Genomic DNA, 16,031 nt, shown 5'->3' with positions numbered 1-16,031 from the left:
CTCGTCTTCTATCGAGCTCTACATGCTCGAGAACTAGGTGCAGCGCACCTTGCTGACTCGGCTTACGTTGTAGGCATGGCGCGATGGAAAGATACCGGAAGTGGTGAATGGAAGGTGGGGTGGCGGATGCGTTCAGCGCGGGTGCTGGTTTCGAGGGTCTTGCTGGTTCTGTTGACCTTGTCCACCCTCGCCGCGCGCTCGTATCCATTGGGCGTTGCCGCTCATGCGGCCCTCCAATGCCTTCTGGGCATCGGGGTCTAGGCGGCGGGTGACTTGAGCGTTGATGATGTCTTCTGGCTTGAGTTTGCTGACAGCGTGTGCAATGGATGAGATGACGCTCTGGCGGAGCTCCTTGGCTTCGCGGATGTCTTCACCCTGCAGGCGGAACTTGTCCTGCTTGGACATGTTGGCGCGTCGTGTTGCTCGGATCTCGTCCATGATGTGGAGGAGGACGGCCTCTGGTGCGCGGTTGCGCTCAGCTGCGTGCTTAGCGTCGCGGACGTACCGACGGGTGACGTCCATGGCACCATCCGCTGAGAAGGCGATGCAGTAGGAGAGCTTCTTGCCCCAGCCTGAGAAGATAATTAGCAGATGAAAGGTGTGGGCGTGGAAGAAGCAACGTACCATCAGTGTATAACCGGGGCTTGTCCCATGCCTCTTCGCAGGCGTCTACGTGTACCCATCGCTTGCGGTGCACAGAGTAGACTTCGGTCCAGACGTGGTCCTCTGCGTTCCAGACCCAGCGTACTCTTGAGCCGACAGCGCGGCAGAGCATGCTGAAGCAGTTGGCCCACTCGCCACATCGGCCTTTGCGTGTTTGCAGCAGGACGAATGCGTCGTTGTATCGTGGGAAGCGCTCGTAGTTTTTGCAGGCCTCGTGGGAGCATTGGTAAGCCTCTACCTGGTTGGCGCCACGGGCTTGCTCGTCGGGTAGTGGTGGAGTGATGCCAACGGCGACGGTTGGTGAGTAGCATCGCGAGCACGGCGGGTTGTTGACCCACGAGAAGAAGGATCGCTTGAACCATCGGAGGAGTGCGCGGACAACGCAATCTTGGTAGCCCCAGGCGGCCTTCTTGCCGGCAGACATACTCTCAGCTTCGGCCTGCAATATTTGGCTCTCTTCCTCGGCCTCGTTGTAGATCTGCTCCAGTGGGATGACGCGAAGAGCCTCGTCGAGGAGTCCAGGGTTCTCCCATCGAACGGGCATGTTGGAGAGTGAGTGCAGCATGTTCTTGAAGCGGAGGGAGCGCGCATCGCGAGGCGCTTCAGGGACGAGGGGGATGTTCCTGATGGAAGCGTACGTCGGCGGGGCAGACTGCGACGGCGGCGGCTGTGGAGTGCCGAAGTCCCTCGGTGCGGGCGATGAGGAGCGCGATTGAGATGAGCGTGATGTGAGTTCGTTCATGCGCTTGGTGCTGAGGACCTGACGAAACTGCTCCGTCATGTCGGCCGCCAGCCGGTCCGTGTCGACGTGCTGGGGCTGGTGAGCGCGGTGGGCGCTGTTGTTGTATTCCATCGTGGGCGGGTGCGAGCTGCAGTCGCAGTGTCGTTGTGCGCGGTGATGGCGGGTCAGGAAGGTCGTGGGCGGGTGACGGGTGTCGTGGGTGTATAGCGTGGTCGAGCGGCTGCGGATTGGCAGTGCACAGCCCGATAATGCGGCGGCGCAGCAACGAGACAGCCACAGGCAGATATTCTGGGAATTCTGCTGTTCGTGGGCGCGGAGAGAGCTGGCAGTCTCTTTCTCTCGTGCAGGCGGCTCGACAGCGCTGGGTGACGGGTGTGGGCGTCGATAGGTGGTGGAGTCGTGGGTTGGACAGGTGCGGACGAGGGTAATTGATTGAGGGATGGGGCAAGACGACGACGACTCGCGCTTACCGCTTTGGGCCGTGTTGACGCGGCCCTGTCGCGGCTTCCTCATGTCTAGAACCACAACACCCACCACCCGCACGCAGGCCCTGCGACCACGCAACCACTGTCAGATCAGCGTAGCATTGCTCCCGCCGGCCTGCCCAGGGTATCCTCCGCCCTATCTGGCCTTCCGTTGCGTATGCCGCGTATCTACAACACATATCTCTATCCTTCGTTGCTTCTCACGTGCATCCACTTGTTCCACGCAGGGGCAGACGCTTCGCTAAGCGTGGCAGCGACGCACTACAGTTGCGCAATCTTTGGTGAACCACTTTACCCTCTAGAATCGCCGCTCTTGGCATCAGCGTCGCAATCACCACCCGTCGACTGCTTCTCCAGCTCCGACGCTCTGGTGGCTCGCGCCAAGCAGGCCCTGCCCGGTCTCGAAGATACTCAAGCTTTGCTGGTTGTATTGCTCGTCGAGCTTCAACTGCACTACACCAGCTTGCGATGAAGCTGCTCGCTGAATTTGCCCTCACGTCGCCATGACGCGCCTTTTCCACATTACGTTATCGCTCGCAGTGGGCTCCAGCGCTTCCTCAGGCCCGCCCGTGACAAGACCTGCGTTGGCGCGACACGTCTCCCATATACAATGGGTACGCATTCATCTCGCAAGCTTTCTCAACTGCACGCGAACGCGACGACTCCATCTTCAATCTCCCCTGTCCCTCGTTGCTTCCTCTTGGGGTTACCTTTGCGGCGCGCCCTAGTGGACTGGTGGGGACGTTGATCTTCGCTAGCCACGCGTCCGTCTACACGACGACTCCACCCGAACACTGACCACGACCGTTGGACATGAATTTCTGCACCAATTCGCGGAGAATTGCCAGCAGCGCCTCGACCACTTCTACTAGCATCGTGAACTTTTCCATCTTTTTTCAAAATCCCCGTGTCCTGGTCACATGGTTCGCCTTCTACAGCCCCCTGTAAGGCGCATGCGCGGCACGGGGCTTCTCGGTGGCGTATCTTTCGGGATCGACTGCAAGTCATAACCCGATTACGACGTGTGCGACAGAGCATTGCCTGCCTCATCATTGGATTCCGTACGTGCATAGGATCTTCCAGAACTAACTGTTCCACATCTTCGCAATCCTACTCATGCGCAGGGCTGAGCAGTTGCACTCTGCAGTCATACAGCGTTCGTCTTGGCTCGTGCACACGCAAGAGAAGCCTACCAGAACATCTCGTACTCATTTACACTGGCATGCAACTGTAGTGCAGGACTTCAAGTCCACGCGGCTGGGTTCGGGGGAACCTGAGGCACCATTTAGTCATCCTGGACACCCACAATATCTGTATGTACTGTGGAAAGCTGATAACAACTCGACCCACAGCTGCTTTTTCGTTCGATGGCTTTCTAGCCACCTGTCACCGCTTCTTCCTCATCTATTCCGAGCTTGTCCGTTGATCCAACCTACGGAAGTTTCTTCATCCTCACCTCCACATCACGACATCTCTGCCTTTAGTGCGGCCTATCATGGGTAAGAAAAACGTCACAGCAACGAATGCTCCACGATCTCCCTCGAGGATCTTCCGCTGGCATGCTCATCAACGTCAAACTGTCGATGAATGATGAGTCACTGGGTTGCGACGGTTGAAGAACAGCCGCAGCACGACCGGGGAAGGTGACGTGGACCGTGGTTTAGATACACACCCCACGTAGCACCGAGTACGTACCACGGAGATTGGTAAGGGCACGTGTACTGTGAGCATACGCCCTGCATCCGACGGTCGTGCGGAAGCCCGTACTGTACGCGTACGCGGTCAGGCGTCAATGGTGAGTTGAGACCGGTCAGGACGTACAAGTCTACTCGTGGATTGCCACACGTCGCATGCGGAGCCGCATAACGTCTATGATCCCAGGACGAGCCATGAACTCAACAAAAGAGCGCAGACATGCAGGACAGAGCGTAAATCGGCATGAGACATGGCTCCTTGTCGTTGATCACGGACAGTGCAACGGGTGGGACCGACTTTCAGCGTTGGATTACGCAAGCATGAAGCAACCTTCATTTAGCCAGGAGGTATCTCAGTCGTAACATATCCCAATCCAGTGGTACCCTTCCATATCCATTTCCAAGCGCCTTGAATACCAGCTATACTACCATCACAATCCCGCCTTGACAACCAACACACTAGCTCCCAGTCTGCCCTCCCAGACCTTCTCAGCAAGCACACCCAGTGTTGCTGCTGCACTCGAGCTACTCCTTATCTCGTCTGCTGTGCTCTCCCTCTCCAACACACTGTTCCTTGCTACGTTCCTACCCAGCACGATGAGATCACCAGCGTTCCTCGGCGACTGCCCGACCTCAATGCTCGCGCGGGCAATGACATCCTGAACAGGCGCAGTGGAAGCCATAGTCTCGAAGACGACACGGCTTGCTAGATCGACAGGAAGTGAGGCACGGAGCGAAGCGAAGAAGGCTGCATCCTGCTCGCGGGATGTAGTCGTCGTTGTGACTACTTCTCCGGCCTTTCCTAGAACCGTTGATGAGACGGGCGACGCTTGGCCGATAACAGACTCCGGAACATCGAAGTACACGACGGTAACAGTGACTTGAGGGTTCTCGGCTAATTGGAGAACCAGACGTAGAGCAGTCCGGTCGTCGTTGCCACCAAAGAAGGGGAAGAAGACGTGGTGGCTTCGATCCGCGATGGGTGCTGTGACCGCCTTGTCCCTGGCGCTAGACAGACTAACACTGCTGTATGTCCTGGTAAGCTTCAGCCGCTGCTTCTGCTCTTTGTTCTTGCTGCCGCCAAAGTTCTTGTTGATCAGGACTGCCACGGGTATACTGGCTTGTTCGAGTGTGTCGTGCACAAACGTGTTGTACGTTGAAGCGGCGAGCTTGTTCTTCGTTCCCTTGTCTTCGATAATGGCTTGCTCCGACATACCGCCTGTCTCGCTCCAAGGCAGGACTAGGAAGTTGGAGTCAGATGCACGGGTAGCGAGAGTCTCAGCGAAAGACGATTCCGGCACGACGAGCACTTCGCCGCTGACGGCAAGGTTGTGAAGACGGCCAAATGTGCGGAACGTGTTCACGACTGGGTCGTAGGCTGTGTAGGATTCTAGCTCCGAGACCTGCATGACGGAGGAGCCACGGTCGGTGAGGTTGAGTAGTCGGAGACCGTAGGCTTCGACTGGTCGCGATGGTGCAGTCTCGACAAGTGACGTCTCGCCTGTCTCTTTGCTTGTGCTGATGTCTTTCGATGGGTGCGTCTTGGGCGCCGGCTTGTCCGCGTTTCCACCGAAGAGCGAGGTGAAGGCCAACAGGTTGGGCATGCTGTCCAGACGGAGGTAGATGGTCATCCGTTGAATCTTCTCAGCAGCCATCTTCTCGTAATTGATCCCATCGGCACCTTCGTCTGAGCCGTCGAGAGGCTTGCCGGTGTCCCAGTCAATCTCGCCGCGACGCCATGCCTCAACCTTCTTCTGATACCAGGGAGGGTAGAAGTACATTGTCAATGGAGACGATGCAAAGGTAGTAACGAGGGCCATGACGACGAAGATGGTGAAGGTTCGGGTGCTGAGAATCTTGGCATTCAGTCCGATGTTCTGTGATTGTTAGTACTGGCCTGAAACTGTGAGTAGGATTACTTGCCAAGACGATAAGCTCCACCAATCCCTTACAACTCATCAAAGAGCCCACAGCGAAGCATTCTCGCCACAGCATCTTGCTTCCGCGAGCTGCAAGGGTTGCACTCAGGAACTTGGAGAAGAAGGCGACAGCGCAGACGCCGATGACGTACGCCCACACAATACCAGAGTCCAGGAGACCGATGTTGGTGTTCAGTCCCGAGAGAGTGAAGTAGAGCGGGAGGAAGAGTGCCCCAATCAGATCCTCAATCTTCTCAGCGACTTTGATAGCAAAACCACCCTCGTGGGGACAGATAAGTCCCGCCATGAACGCTCCGAAAATGGGGTGAACGCCGATGATACCAGTGAAGAAGGCAGAGCCCAGGGCGATGAGCAGTGTCAGACTGATGATGCCTTGACTGGGACCATCTTGGAGTGCGCGAGATCGACGCAGGACGTAGACGAAGACTGGTCGGACGGCGTACACGAGGAACAGCATGTATCCGGCGCAGGTGAGGAGGACCCACAGTGCCGAGAGACCTGAACCAGCGTTGACGAGGGCCACGCAGAGAGCGAGAAGGATCCATCCTACAGAACATTAGTCGAGGAGCTAGCGGAGAAGCTGTGCGACTTACCAACAACGTCATTCCCAACACCCGCTGAAAGAACAATAACACCGACCGGCGTCATGAGCAGTTTCAGTTCCGTCAAGATACGACACAGTACCGGAAAGGCCTAGACGTCCAATTAGCACAAGAACGAAACCCCTCGAATCCGCAGAACTCACAGTGATAGCCATAGCCACACCAATAAACAGCATAAAAATCGCAAAATCAATCTGCACCGTTCCCGGCTCATCCTTGAACTCATTGTACAACCCCACGGCGATCGCACAACCCAGTCCAAACGGCACCGCCATACTCGCGAGCCCAACATTGAGCGCAGGCCGCCAATTGCTGAGTAGGAACCGCAGATCGACTTCCAATCCGATGATGAAGAGGAATAACGTCAGACCGAGGTTGGCGACTAGGTTCAAGTTGGTCATGGACTCGGTGGGGAAGATGGAGGTTTGGAAGCCGGGGATGCGGCCCATTACTGAGGGACCGAGGATAATGCCGCCGATGATTTCGGATATCACGCGTGGTTGGCGGATTTTGGAGAGGGGCCAGTTGAGGGCGCGGCAGAAGATGATGATTATGCCTGCCTGTTGCGTACATTGTCAGTATGCTTCTCTTTGAAGATTATGGTAGATTTCCAGGGACGACTCTGACTGGAGTCATGGCTTGCGGATGTAGAAACAGTGATATGGACTGAGGTTGCGCAGATATTGAGATATGGTGGTAGTACTAGATCGGTGAAGCGTCTCACCAAGCTAGACTCTCAAACACGATGCTTGGGCTAGTAAAGACGACATACCTGAACGATAAACAGAATAATCGGATGATTCTTGTCAAAATGCACAGGATTGACCCCCTCCAGAATGCCCGCTTGGGGCGGAGCCTTGATAGGCTCCGTGGGCGCCGCACTCGCAGATGCCATAACAGAAGACATGTCGAACGAGCTCGAACCGGTAGGTCTAGTATGGTCGTAGTAGCAAGGCTGAGAGAACAAACGCAGAACACACTCCCCCACAAAAAGGTTCACTACCCCAGAGTATCTAAAACGAGTGAAAAGAAACAGCGAATACCCCAGGCTAACATATACCGTCGTTAATATTCCAGCGAACGGCCCCAGCCCAAAGCCCCGAACCTTCTAGGCCGCAAGCGGCATGGAGCGTCAGCCCAGGGTCTAGGCGTGTCTTCGCACGGCGTCTTGGACCTTTGAACTTTCTGTGCGCTGCGGCGCGGGCTGCGGAAGCTAAGCTGCAAGTTCCTTGAAATGCCACTTGTGGAGTGAATAACGTGCGGCTGTGATTTGCGTTACCTTGCCCATGTGATGGTGAAAGTGCGTCCTCGTGCTGGACATCGCGAGCTACCCATGCTGCAGCGACATTGGCATGAAAACTTGGAAGTGCGCGCATGCCTCTTCACCGCCCACGCCCGTGTGTCTACATTGGTGGTGAGGGCAGGGTGGCAGGGTTTGTGGCGTTGGCTTGGGGTTCGCCAAGCGGCGTTGTCGTCAGCCTATCTGCTACAATGCGCGATCAGGCGATACTGTCGCGATCGAGCAGGGTGCATTGCAGGTTGCGATGTGATTATCTCTCAGGCAAAGATGTTGCGCCAAGGGGTGCAGCCGGTCCTTTGGTGGAGTGGAATGTGTTCAGATGACATGTGGTGAGGGAATTTAGGAGATTGGGGAGTTTCCCCGCTGTTCTGGGGTTGGTTCGTGGCACCTACCTGGCGGCGGAGCGGGCGGAAGTCACAGGGGACTTGTGTCACGATGACTTTATCGTGGTTTCCTGGCCCATGAAGGGGAAGGTTCGACGATGTTGTGGAGGCATGGTGTTTATGTGGAGAGACATCTGGTGTTCGTTGAAGAGTTCCTAGATTTTATCATACTGACACCATGCAGACGCTTCTACAACTTCTAGAGGCTTCACATCCACGACAAACGATACTTCCACATGCAGTTACCTTTGGTTCAATATCTACAAGTCCTAGCTCCACTATGTACAAGTCCCAACGCTGGAGCATCTCCATCACCCTTGGCACATCTAGCACCCAATCCTCTTCCCACTAACAACAACATCATCATACCAAATCGTATTCGTATCGCCCCCATAGCTCTCCCACCCAAAGTACGCGCCCGTAATCTTCGGCTTGACACTACTCCTCGTCCACTGCCCCGCATTCGCGTTCGTCGCGCCGTTGCCCACCGTCAGTCCCGGGATCGTCGCATTGTTCAGCCACGTCTCCACACTGCCATCGGTGCCGAGATGGTACTCGAAGCACGTCCACGCATTAGTGGGTAGTGCCTTTGAGGAAGCAATGCCTTGTGGGCTGAGGTCGGGGAGAGTGGCGTCGTCGGTTTCGCGGTTGTACATGAGGATCTTGGATTGGCCGCCTATGCGGAGGTGTTTCTTTGCGCCTTGGGCGGAGTCGGGCATGGTGATGAAGGTTACGTGGGAGTCGGTTAGGGGCTTGGATGCTTTGCTGTAGGTATGTTAGTCCATCTTTCTTCTCTCATCAGTCAAGGGAAGGCCTACAGGTATGTCCGTACGTAAACATCTCCAGCAGGAATCTTAGTCGTGCCAACGAAGATGTGGCCGCAGAAACCTCCTGCGCCGTCCACGCGGATGCTGTTCTTGCCTGTGTGCGCGGTCGTGCTGTCTAGGGTGACCTTTCCGCCTTGCGAGCAGTCTGGGGCGTAGGTTGGCCAGGCGGTTTGGTCCCAGCCGTTCTCGAAGCCTTCGGTGACTTGGGAGAGGGCTGGTGCCGCGAGGGCTAGAGCGAAGAGTGCTGTTTGGCCGAACATGGTTTCTGTTGGTCTGATTTGAGTATGAGGTGCTGGTACCCAAGACGGCGGCCAAGTGCTAGTCCTTTATACTCTCCAGTTCACAGCCCAAGCTTTTCCCTCCGTAGCTCAAGAGGTATAGTGCCATGCTTGTTCCGTGCTTGTTTCCAAAATATATGAGTTCGCGATTTAGTGGACGCCAGAGTGGTTAAAGTGTCGGTAGATCGTGCGCCTTACCCCAGGTAAATGTTCGGCTTTGTGCCATTTAGATTGCTTCGAAATTTAGCGTGGTACATGTTTATATTACAACGTCACCTGAGAGAAGGTTTCGCCGCCATTTCTCACAAAGATTGATTGTGGTATGCGACTTCATATAGCGTCGGACCGGTGCGTGGGGCGGTGAAGTTGAGGACCGTGGCAATGCAAGCACCATTGCGCATCGCGCCGAAAAGGACATATTTGACTCTTTCATTCGATAGCTCGTAAGCTAGCCTCTAAAACAGTTGTATATAAGTAATCCGCAATGCATTCGGCCAGCGCTACAGAAACAGCTTCAAGACGCTGAGAATAGAGGACGCCAGAGGCGCCTACAAAGGAGACCAATTTTCCTAACCAATGGAAGAGATGACAGGAGAGATGGGGTATGTATATCCACCGTGGGGGTATTACATATTGTACGGACCAGCCTTTGGGAAAAGACTAATAAAGAAGAGACGGTGGACGTGATGGTGGAATGCGAGACGCGGCTGTATAGCGATCTCTTAATGCTGGAGGAATAGACTCGGCTGGTGTGTTGATTACGCAACGGTGTTGGCAGCGGCCTTGTTGACTTGTGTGACAACCACAGCAATGACAACAACGACGATGATGATGAGCAGGAGGACGAGCAGGCACCACCACTTCTTGCGGTTGCGGCTGCGGGCCTTGACAATGGCACCGTCGATCTCCACGTTGGCAGCCTTGACGTTATCGTGGATCTCCTCGCCCTTTTGCTCGATGTTGGCGACAAGCGGCTCTTGCTCCTGGACGATCTGGTCGAGGTCCTGGAATAGCTGGGCAAGCTCGACCATTTGACGTTCTATGTTCTGAATGGCCTCGTGGCGCTCTTTGACGTTGCGGAGGGTGGATGAGGCTTGGCCGCGGCGGTCTGAGTTAAGGAGCTGGAGGGTGTTAGAATGATCATGTACTCGTCCAATTGGAGCTACTTACAGCCTGCTGGAAGATGGGCGCATCGGGGTCTGATACTGCATCGCGGACCTCCTGTTCGGTAGCATCTGGGCGCACAATGCGGTATTGGCGCTCGGCAGCTGCTTGTGAATCCCTTCGGAAATCCGACTCGAGTTGTTGGTACTTGTTGATGGTCGCCTTGAGTCTGCGGTCGACCTTGCCGACTTGTGGAGCGTTTCTTGGGTGACCAGAGTCGGGCTTCGACTTGATGGCCTTGACGCGGCCGACGAGGCCACGGTAGCCGGTCATGATCTGCGAGGAGAGGTTGTTGATCTCGCCCGAGGGCATGTCTGGGCGCGCCAATGACTGCTTGAAGACACGGTCGAGGTTGCTGAGCTGGGCATCGAGGTCGTCGAGGGCGCGGTCGACTTCGCGGCATTCGTCGAGGATGGCATTGGGGTTCGCGCTGGCGCCACCGCCGGGGTAGTTTTGCATCTCTACATCGCCTGTGCTGTGTTAGAGATAGCCGTTGAGAAAGTGGCGCATCGAAGACGTACCATAGCCGCCCTGGTTGTAGTTGTTGTAGCCAGCCGGGCTGGCGTCGCGTGCGTCGTAGGGGTTACCGCCATAGGATCCTATCTGGCCGTAGCCCTTGTTTCCGTACTGTTCGTCCGCAGCAGCCATGGTCAGCGTGTGTAAATGTGTAGTGTAGTGGAGTGGATGGTGTTGTAGGAGGGCACAGTCAAGCGGGTACGCTGACAGAGAGGGAACTTACGCTCATTCTGAAACAGGCCCTGTGTGGTCTGAGTGGACGTGAAGACTCCTGAGACAGCCGACTGCAAACGCGGGAAGCGGCACTAGAGTAGCGGTGGGCTCGTGACTAGGCGAAGGGTGAATTGAGGTCAAACGCGCTTGAGCTCGAATCAATGTTGTCAATGCTGTACAAAGGCTGGCGACAGAAGATAAATGTGTTTCAGCTCTGCGATGTTTCCTGGGGCTGAGTGGCAGAGTGGACCGCACATGCAGGAGGCGCTGGGCTAGCTCCATGGGGCTGGTAAGCAGCGGCGCGTCGTTGACCCGCAGCGGCGAAGAACCTCACTCTAATTTTGGCACACGCACATGCTTCGGCGTCTAGATGGGACCTGGGCACTCTTTGGGCTGCAAACTTGCTATTCACTTGCACTACTTTCGCATTTACTCTTGACTTTCGCCTCATCTCGTAAAGAGTCCCCGAGCCGGCCACCAAGCGCTGACGCAGCTTCACGGTCATCGCAGGAAGGTCTGCGCTAGACTCAGCCTTGCAGACCGCATCTCAGCTTATGAACGCCTCCACTTCTTGGTTGGACTCCACGTCTCTGCAGCTTGGGAGCTCAGGTCTAGCCAACGTATACGCCCCACCGGATGAGATGCAAACCGCACATACTAAGTGGCTGGCGCGCCTGCAGTCCCCCAGCGCGTCTTCTCATCACCCCCAGCCCACGACTTCTCCTGGTAGCCTAGTCGCTGCTTAACTTCATCTACTGTCGCCTTGTCTCCTGTGTTCTTGCCAATGTTGTCGCTAATCTTGACGGCGTAACGCCCCGCAGCGGACGCGATCTTGATCACAATGTTGAGGGGCACAGACTTGTTGCCTGTTGTTTGCTCGACAAAATCATCTGTCATGGTCAGCCATGTCTGAAAGCATTTCCACTTGCGCACTTACTTGTCAGGAATGTTCCAACACCGAAAGTGGGCTGGAACCCTGCTGCTTCTGCAGCAGCCTTGTATTTGAAGCACAGCTCAAGGTTCAAAGAGTCGGAGAATACGATGGTCTTTTTATCCTTGATGCCTTCCTGGTCGTAGAAGTCGCGCATCATCTTGATGAACTCCAACGGGTCTCCAGAGTCCTGTCGCACACCTGCGAAAACCTCGGCATAAGTCTGTCTCGATCCTAAATTTCCATCGTATGGTGCTTGGATCGGCGGGTTGGTTGACGCCATTGTCTCCACGGCATCGTTGTTGGTGGTTTGGCCAGCTGACGCCAGCGTTGTGCCACCGCCTGGGATAGCCGTGGTAACGCGAGGAATCTGCTTCTTGAAGGCTCTCAGGAAGGTCGGTGTGCCGAAGGTATCCGTGAGTGCGATGCTCAAGACGCCTGCGCCAAACGTCGCTGTCCAGTATTCCAGGGCAATCTCGTTTGCGCTCTCGTAGTTGTTGGTAATGGCAGCCACACCCATGAACCACTCGTGCGCGACGGTGCCCACAGGAACGAGGCCGTGCTTCATGGCGAAATGGACATTGCTTGTCCCTGAGAGTTTGCCTTTCCACCCTGCCTTGTCGCCCTCGTCAGCTGCCCGGCGCAAGCCCTGCAGCACTAGATCCTGAGTGTGGTAGTCGCGACGTCTCCGCGAGCCAAACTCGGAGAAGATGCATCCTCCTTCCAGCAGACTCCGCCCCTTCTGGTATGCCTTTTCGACTTGGCCCTCATGGCTCCAGTCTGTCTCGACGAATTTGAAGTATGCCTCGCTGACCAGCGCGAGTAACGGGATTTCATACAGGATGGTATCTAGCCAAAGACCCTCGGTATGGATGTGGAAATCGCCGCTGTCGCTGTCTGACCCAGTGTCGTTCGCGGGTTGGAAGGATAGCTTCAGTTGTTTGGAGGGCTTGAGGCGGAACGTGGAGAGGAAGTGGAGGTATTGCGCGTTCAGGTAGGGGCAGGTGTTCTTGAGGAAGGCGATTTCGGCATCGGACACGGTTATATTCTCGAGTTCTGGAGGGTTAGCCATTGTAGAAATAACAGGGAGGAAAAGACATACTATCTACTTGCGCTTGTAACCACTTGAAGGCTGCGCGATTCAGCTTCTTGTCGGGCGTGCGGTTTGTGAAGCCGTAGGTGACTGAGACATCTGGGAAGAACTTGAGTATGCAACATTGCATAGTCAGCTTGTAGAGATCGGTATCTAAGAGGGAAATGATGCCCTCGGGCAGGTTGGCTGGTTCCGCGGCCATGGTTGTGTGTGGGTGTATTGCGCGATTGTGTGATTCAGCCTCAGGGTTGCACTTGCGATCGCGATAGATGGAGGGGTGGTGGGGCAGGCGCGAGGTTATAAGGGCGCGTAGAGTGGGTCGCGCGTAACCGTGGAAGAGAATGAGAACCTCGTGCGATTGTATAGGCGTGGACAAAAGTCAATGCGTAAACGTGTGCATTCACCAGACAGAATATGTTCCGAGCAGTGACGGCATGCGGCGCGTGAAGTCATCGAAGGCTAGCGCCGATTGCCCTCAGCCCTACCGTCAAGAAACCCTGGAGGCGCATGAAGCCTGGACTCGTTCCGCTCTTCACACGCCTCAGGGTCCAGCAACTGTCGCTCCTTACCTCGCATAGACCCAAGAGATGCTCGTTGCCGTCTCGATTCTGGCACTCTCGCTGTCCTTCCTCGTCTACCAGCGCCCGCCATCCACATGGCTCGCCTTCATTACTCGCTTCACACGCTCTGGCGCGTCGTCGATACCTGAGAAGTCGCAGCATGACGAGACCGACCACCGCACCCCCGCGGCGGAGCAGCGCATGGAGCAGACTTCAACAAAGCATGAAGATAGCAGAGTGACTGCAAAGAGTCCATCTCCTGAATCCACACCAAAAGCTGCGCCGGCCTCTGAAAAGGATGCGCCTGCCGTACCTACCTTTACGCTCAACGAGCACGAGAGCTCCGACGAGGATGAAGAAGACAACCTCCCACCGCCCTCATTTCCAGCCATGAACTCCGCCCAGCGAGCCTCGAAGCCGCCCTCGCTATCCGCCATGCCCCCTCCCTCCACCATGCCTCCACCCAGCAAGCCCTCGCTCATGGCCCCGCCACCAAAACCCACAACCTCGCTCATGCCGCCACCCCGAGTCGCAGCTTCAAACCTGCGCGCCCTCCCCAACAACTCCACCCAGTCAATGCGCGTACCCACAACCGGGCCCCTTCCGAACCGCGGCCCGCTACCCAATCGCGGCCCACCGACCTCAAACGGCAGCCTGGGGCTTCCACCCACCGCAGGCGCCTCACTCAAGACACCAAACGCACGAGGCAAGGTACTCCTATCGCCCGGCCACTCGCCACTCGATTGGGCCTACCTGCAGAAGTCAGGCAAGAACTTGTCGGGCGTGGACTCGATGATACGCGTTACACCCGCTATGCTCAAGGAGAAGAACGGGCGCAAGGGGAAGCCCGCGTGGTCGAGCTATCAGGGTAAGGTGTATAACATCTCGCCCTATCTGCCATTTCACCCTGGTGGAGAGGGCGAGCTGAAGAGGGCGGCGGGTAAGGACGGGACGAAGCTGTTTATGGAAGTGCATCCGTGGGTGAATTGGGAGAACATGCTCGGCGAGTGTATGGTGGGTATTATGGTTAGTGCAGAGCAGGCGCCGAGTGATGCGGGCGGATTAGAGGATATGGATTGAGGTATGATACCCTATAGACCAATGCATTAGACGGCGTTTGAATCGAAGTTGTTACCACAGCATACAGTACACAATCACGCGATAGCAAGAAGTTGAGGGCGCTACGAGACGGATACATACCGAGATGTGTTTGCTGATGTCAACACGGAGAACATGCCAGCTGTATACATCGAGTTGGTGAGGCAGCGTTCACAGGTGTAATGAGCTTTGAGTACCTCCAGGATATATCGTAAGATATCGAATTGTAAGAAGTACCGAACATGTAGGTATAATTTGACCCTCCACCCACGGTTACCACAGGGAAACCAACAGCGCAACGCATGTTCATACATGGCCAACGCTGCCGGAAGTCCCATGACGCCAGCCCTGTCTCACTGAGTGACCGAGTCCTCGACATGCTGCGCGCCATCGATCTCTCGGAACAAGGAAAACACAGCATCAGCCGTGCCATCTTTCTCCGAAGACCTCATCTCATAATCCCGAAGCAAAGCAAGGATGTAATCAACCATCGCCGCCCTCTTCTTGACGCTCTCGTCGCCGTACTTCTTTGATAAGAAGCCAAAGCGTCGGTCTGCGCCACCTTCGTCCGGACACTGCCCGGCCCTAGTTCCTGAGCAAAGCAACCACATCATCAGCTGTCGCTGCCTCCACCTTGGCGCCCTCAATGGCATGCCCATGAGTAAAGAAGACAAAGCATTGACCTGCGACCTTCATTGCCAGCTCTTCCACACTGTGTCTCTCATGTAAAGAGGTTACAGCGTCAGCCTGCGCCATCCGCCCGCTCAAGCAAAGAGGACACCGAGCTTGCCCGGGCCATCTTTCTTGAGGGCATCCGCACCAGCCTCGATCTCCGGTGAGACAGCCACAGAATACTGTGGTACCTCAACCTCAAGGTTCTCCAATCCACCCGAACGTTCAAGCAAAAGATGGCACAGACTCTGCGCGACCCTCTGCTTGAGACCGTCCACACCAACCTCGATCTCCGGTGAGACAGCCACATGATACTGCGGGTACCTCGACCTCAAGGCTTTCCAACCCACCCGAACGCTCAAGCAAAAGAGGACACAGATTCTGTGTAGCCTTCTACTTGAGACCGTCCATGCCATCCTCGATCTTCGGTGAGACAGCCACAGACTCTGTGGTGCCTCGATATCGAGGAAATGCTCCCTAGCGCCATTCTTCCATCTCTTGATAGTGTCCTTAGACTGACTTGCTCCGCCATTCACTCCAGATGTGCTTGTTCTTGGCTGGAGTGGACCGACATCAGTAGTGTCTCGCCGGTACAGTCAGGACCATGGTCACTACCATGGCACTAACCGACCTGATCGAGTTTCTTTTGATGGTTTCGTCGGTCTTGCGTTGCATGGCGGCTATGAGCGTGGCATCCTAAGATAGATGTTAGTTTGGGTGTGACTAAGTGTTCTGGATACATACCTTTTTCCTTGCCGCTTCGAGCCTTTTTGTTAGGCTTTCAAGGAGTTCAGCCAAGCCATTTTGACCATTTTGGCCAATTTTGTGGTGGTTGGGTGTGGTGGAAGGTGGCAGTGTTGTGAGCGGAGG

The 16,031-nt window shown here is 55.7% G+C and overlaps 6 protein-coding genes across 6 annotated transcripts; 1 reads left to right on the top strand and 5 right to left on the bottom strand.

Annotated features, from left to right (window-relative positions):
• Positions 1–132: 132 nt before the first annotated feature.
• J4E90_006736 (uncharacterized protein) lies at positions 133–1,516 on the bottom strand (the record flags this gene model as incomplete). Its single annotated transcript, XM_051436280.1, has 2 exons — positions 133–572; positions 625–1,516. The coding sequence occupies 2 exons, from the start codon at positions 1,514–1,516 to the stop codon at positions 133–135; spliced, it is 1,332 nt and encodes a 443-aa protein (XP_051290074.1).
• Positions 1,517–4,015: 2,499 nt separating this feature from the next.
• On the bottom strand, positions 4,016–7,033 carry J4E90_006735 (uncharacterized protein; the record flags this gene model as incomplete). The annotated part of the gene is made up of 5 exons (XM_051436279.1): positions 4,016–5,461; positions 5,508–6,070; positions 6,118–6,217; positions 6,270–6,686; positions 6,899–7,033. 5 exons carry the CDS (start codon positions 7,031–7,033, stop codon positions 4,016–4,018), a joined length of 2,661 nt encoding a protein of 886 aa, XP_051290073.1.
• A 1,102-nt stretch (positions 7,034–8,135) lies between these two features.
• On the bottom strand, positions 8,136–8,896 carry J4E90_006734 (uncharacterized protein; the record flags this gene model as incomplete). The annotated part of the gene is made up of 2 exons (XM_051436278.1): positions 8,136–8,574; positions 8,628–8,896. The coding sequence occupies 2 exons, from the start codon at positions 8,894–8,896 to the stop codon at positions 8,136–8,138; spliced, it is 708 nt and encodes a 235-aa protein (XP_051290072.1).
• A 776-nt stretch (positions 8,897–9,672) lies between these two features.
• On the bottom strand, positions 9,673–10,726 carry J4E90_006733 (uncharacterized protein; the record flags this gene model as incomplete). Its single annotated transcript, XM_051436277.1, has 3 exons — positions 9,673–10,035; positions 10,085–10,548; positions 10,600–10,726. 3 exons carry the CDS (start codon positions 10,724–10,726, stop codon positions 9,673–9,675), a joined length of 954 nt encoding a protein of 317 aa, XP_051290071.1.
• A 738-nt stretch (positions 10,727–11,464) lies between these two features.
• On the bottom strand, positions 11,465–13,033 carry J4E90_006732 (uncharacterized protein; the record flags this gene model as incomplete). Its single annotated transcript, XM_051436276.1, has 3 exons — positions 11,465–11,697; positions 11,745–12,794; positions 12,841–13,033. 3 exons carry the CDS (start codon positions 13,031–13,033, stop codon positions 11,465–11,467), a joined length of 1,476 nt encoding a protein of 491 aa, XP_051290070.1.
• A 385-nt stretch (positions 13,034–13,418) lies between these two features.
• On the top strand, positions 13,419–14,471 carry J4E90_006731 (uncharacterized protein; the record flags this gene model as incomplete). Its single annotated transcript, XM_051436275.1, has 1 exon — positions 13,419–14,471. One exon carries the CDS (start codon positions 13,419–13,421, stop codon positions 14,469–14,471), a length of 1,053 nt encoding a protein of 350 aa, XP_051290069.1.
• Positions 14,472–16,031: the final 1,560 nt, after the last annotated feature.

This window comes from Alternaria incomplexa (genome assembly GCF_024043165.1).
Source record: "Alternaria incomplexa strain BMP 0042 chromosome Unknown scaffold_9, whole genome shotgun sequence".
In the NCBI taxonomy this organism is placed as follows: Eukaryota; Fungi; Ascomycota; class Dothideomycetes; order Pleosporales; family Pleosporaceae; genus Alternaria; species Alternaria incomplexa.
The sequence above is the reverse complement of the archived record's forward strand: the minus strand, read 5'-3'. Positions and strand labels throughout refer to the sequence as shown.